The sequence below is a fragment of the Biomphalaria glabrata genome, chromosome 9 (assembly GCF_947242115.1).
Source record: "Biomphalaria glabrata chromosome 9, xgBioGlab47.1, whole genome shotgun sequence".
Lineage (NCBI taxonomy): Eukaryota > Metazoa > Mollusca > Gastropoda > Planorbidae > Biomphalaria > Biomphalaria glabrata.
In genome coordinates this window covers 2,989,566-2,991,953 of record NC_074719.1, presented here as the reverse complement: position 1 = coordinate 2,991,953, position 2,388 = coordinate 2,989,566, and the positions used below count along the sequence as shown (strand labels likewise).

Below are 2,388 nucleotides of genomic sequence, written 5' to 3'. Positions count from 1 at the left end.
ATTGTGTCTAAAACTTCTCGTAATTTACACAAACACTGCAACTGAATAATGTCTTTATTTAGTTTGACTTGTTATCAAATGCAATTATAATCCACTTCTATGTTGTTTTAACATACTGGTTATCGAATGTTCTTGTGTTTTTTTGAGAAGACTGATGCTTTAAGCTCTTGGTAGTAACATCCTAAACTCAATGGTATAAAGGAAAGTAGCTTGCAGCAGATAGTCTCTGAGCGAAACAGCTGGAACTATCTCACAGTGGCTGCGGCAACACATTTGAGGTCCTAAGAAAAGCCCTTATTTAAGACAAGAAAAGCCCTTTTTTAAGACAAGAAAAGCCCTTATTTAAGACAAGAAAAGCCCTTATTTAAGACAAGAAAAGCTCTTATTTAAGACAAGCGCAGAAGACTAATAAAAAAACTTAGACTGCCGCGGACAACGGCTTTGTCTGTCTGGAAAAAATATGCAGGTCGCAACTATGATTGCGTAGTCATGTGAAACACTGCACTTCCTTATCTTCAAAATCCAAGACATTGCTATTATTATCATTGATGTCATTATCATCTTTATTTTTATGGACATCCTATGTACTTAAAATAATACTTTGAAAAACTCATTAAAATCAAAATCCAGTTGCTATTTACTAGTTCTAATATGACATCTCTGCAAGGCATTAGATACCTACAATTTGAATAACATAGCATTGTTCTTTGTTTTGCTATTACCTTTTTGTCTATAATTAGAGCCTAATTCTTGATGCTTAGACAACTTTAAAGACACAGGTGAATAAAGAGCTTATATGCAAACAAATCAACGTAGAGTAACTTGTAAGATTGCTTTGTTTATCAATGTAACTTGCTATCAAGACGCAATAATGCGTTCACTGTACTTCTATATTTGGTGTTGAACTTATAGTAGATGATAGACTTATAACCTGCGTGCGATATGAGCAATAAATTGACAGCGTACGTGACCACACCGTGGAGATTCTTGTATTTTTTGCCAGGATAGAATTCCGCGACGGCAGCTTGGGCGAGAGAGAATACAGACAAGACGAGCAGGACATTGCCGAGCAGAAATATAACCAGAGTTACGGCCTTGACCAGCTGTACCTCTTTTGCGCTTAGAGTTTTTGTCGTGATTGGTTCATTTATTTGGCTTTTTTCTGACGCGTTATTATTTACTAAGCTGTCACATTGGGTCATTAGTTTTCTTCTCAGCGAAGCTGCAACCAACGACTTGGTCAGCAGAAATGAGCAGAGGGTTGATATAAAGAGGAAGATGACAGGGCACACCGTTCTGGCGCCAACTTGTTCCACCATGTTGAACGTCTGGAAATCTTTTTGGGCCACGAAAGACAGTTTCGTCAAGTTGGTTGTCGAGCTTTTCAGCCAGGCTAGACCGTAAGATGTAAATAGCGGCACCCTCAAAAAGAGGTTGCACGTGAATATTATTATGATGATTATCAAAGTCCTCGTTACGGTGAACATGTTTTTGAATTTTAGCGGCAATGCCACACAGCAACACCTTGTTATGGCCAGGTACGTCTCCAGGCAGGTGGAGGAGTCAAGAAAAACAAATTGGTAGAAATGAACGCAACCGCTCAGAGACAGCATGCCGACGGGTAGGTCTCGTTGCCATGGAGACAGAGCTATCACCACGGATGCAGAGATGAACGCGTCCATAACAACGTAGACTACGTCCGATATAGCGATGGCCAGAAACGTCACGTTGACGCTGTCTTTGAGTCCGATTTTGCAGAACGTGACGATGTTGAAAATATTGGCCAGGATGGCCAGGACCTGTAATGAAGGACTTAAAATTTTGCTGTAAGTAAACATGGCAGTTGCCAAAGCATCATCGCTGACAATGCTGGACATTTTCGAGATTTAGCAAGAAGCACCAAACAAGTAGACTGAATTTGTAACCTTATAAAAGCACAATAATGTAAGGCAATGAGTTGTGTTTAGTTGACCTGTTGTAGCGTGTTCACTGTGTTTTAATATCAAACACTTTGTTTGCTAGCTGCAGTTTCCAAGCATTCAAATAAGAATAAAAAGTTTATGCGTAATAACAAATTCCTTGCCAACTCTGAAATGAGTTTTAATCCTAATCTTGGCTACTTTTTTTTCTGTTATTGAAAATGTTCTTTCAAAACTATTTATCATTTGGTTTAAGCTACACTTTCACAAAAACATATACTGTTATAATACAAAGCATAACAATAACTTATAATAGTATTTAGTAAACGATTATAAGAAGATTTAGTGGATGGAAGTCAAAGACGGTAAAAAACTTTTCGTCCAGCAAATTTAGTCCACATTATCTCATTACCGAACTATTTACACAACAAAATATTTCTATTCAAACTATTTTTTTTGTTTACTAAAT

At 37.5% G+C, this 2,388-nt stretch overlaps 1 protein-coding gene across 1 annotated transcript; it reads right to left on the bottom strand.

Moving 5' to 3' along the window:
• Positions 1 to 842: 842 nt before the first annotated feature.
• Positions 843 to 1,877, bottom strand: LOC129928156 (uncharacterized). The gene has a single exon (XM_056041102.1). The coding sequence runs from the start codon at positions 1,875 to 1,877 to the stop codon at positions 843 to 845; it is 1,035 nt and encodes a 344-aa protein (XP_055897077.1).
• Between the last annotated feature and the right edge of the window lie 511 nt (positions 1,878 to 2,388).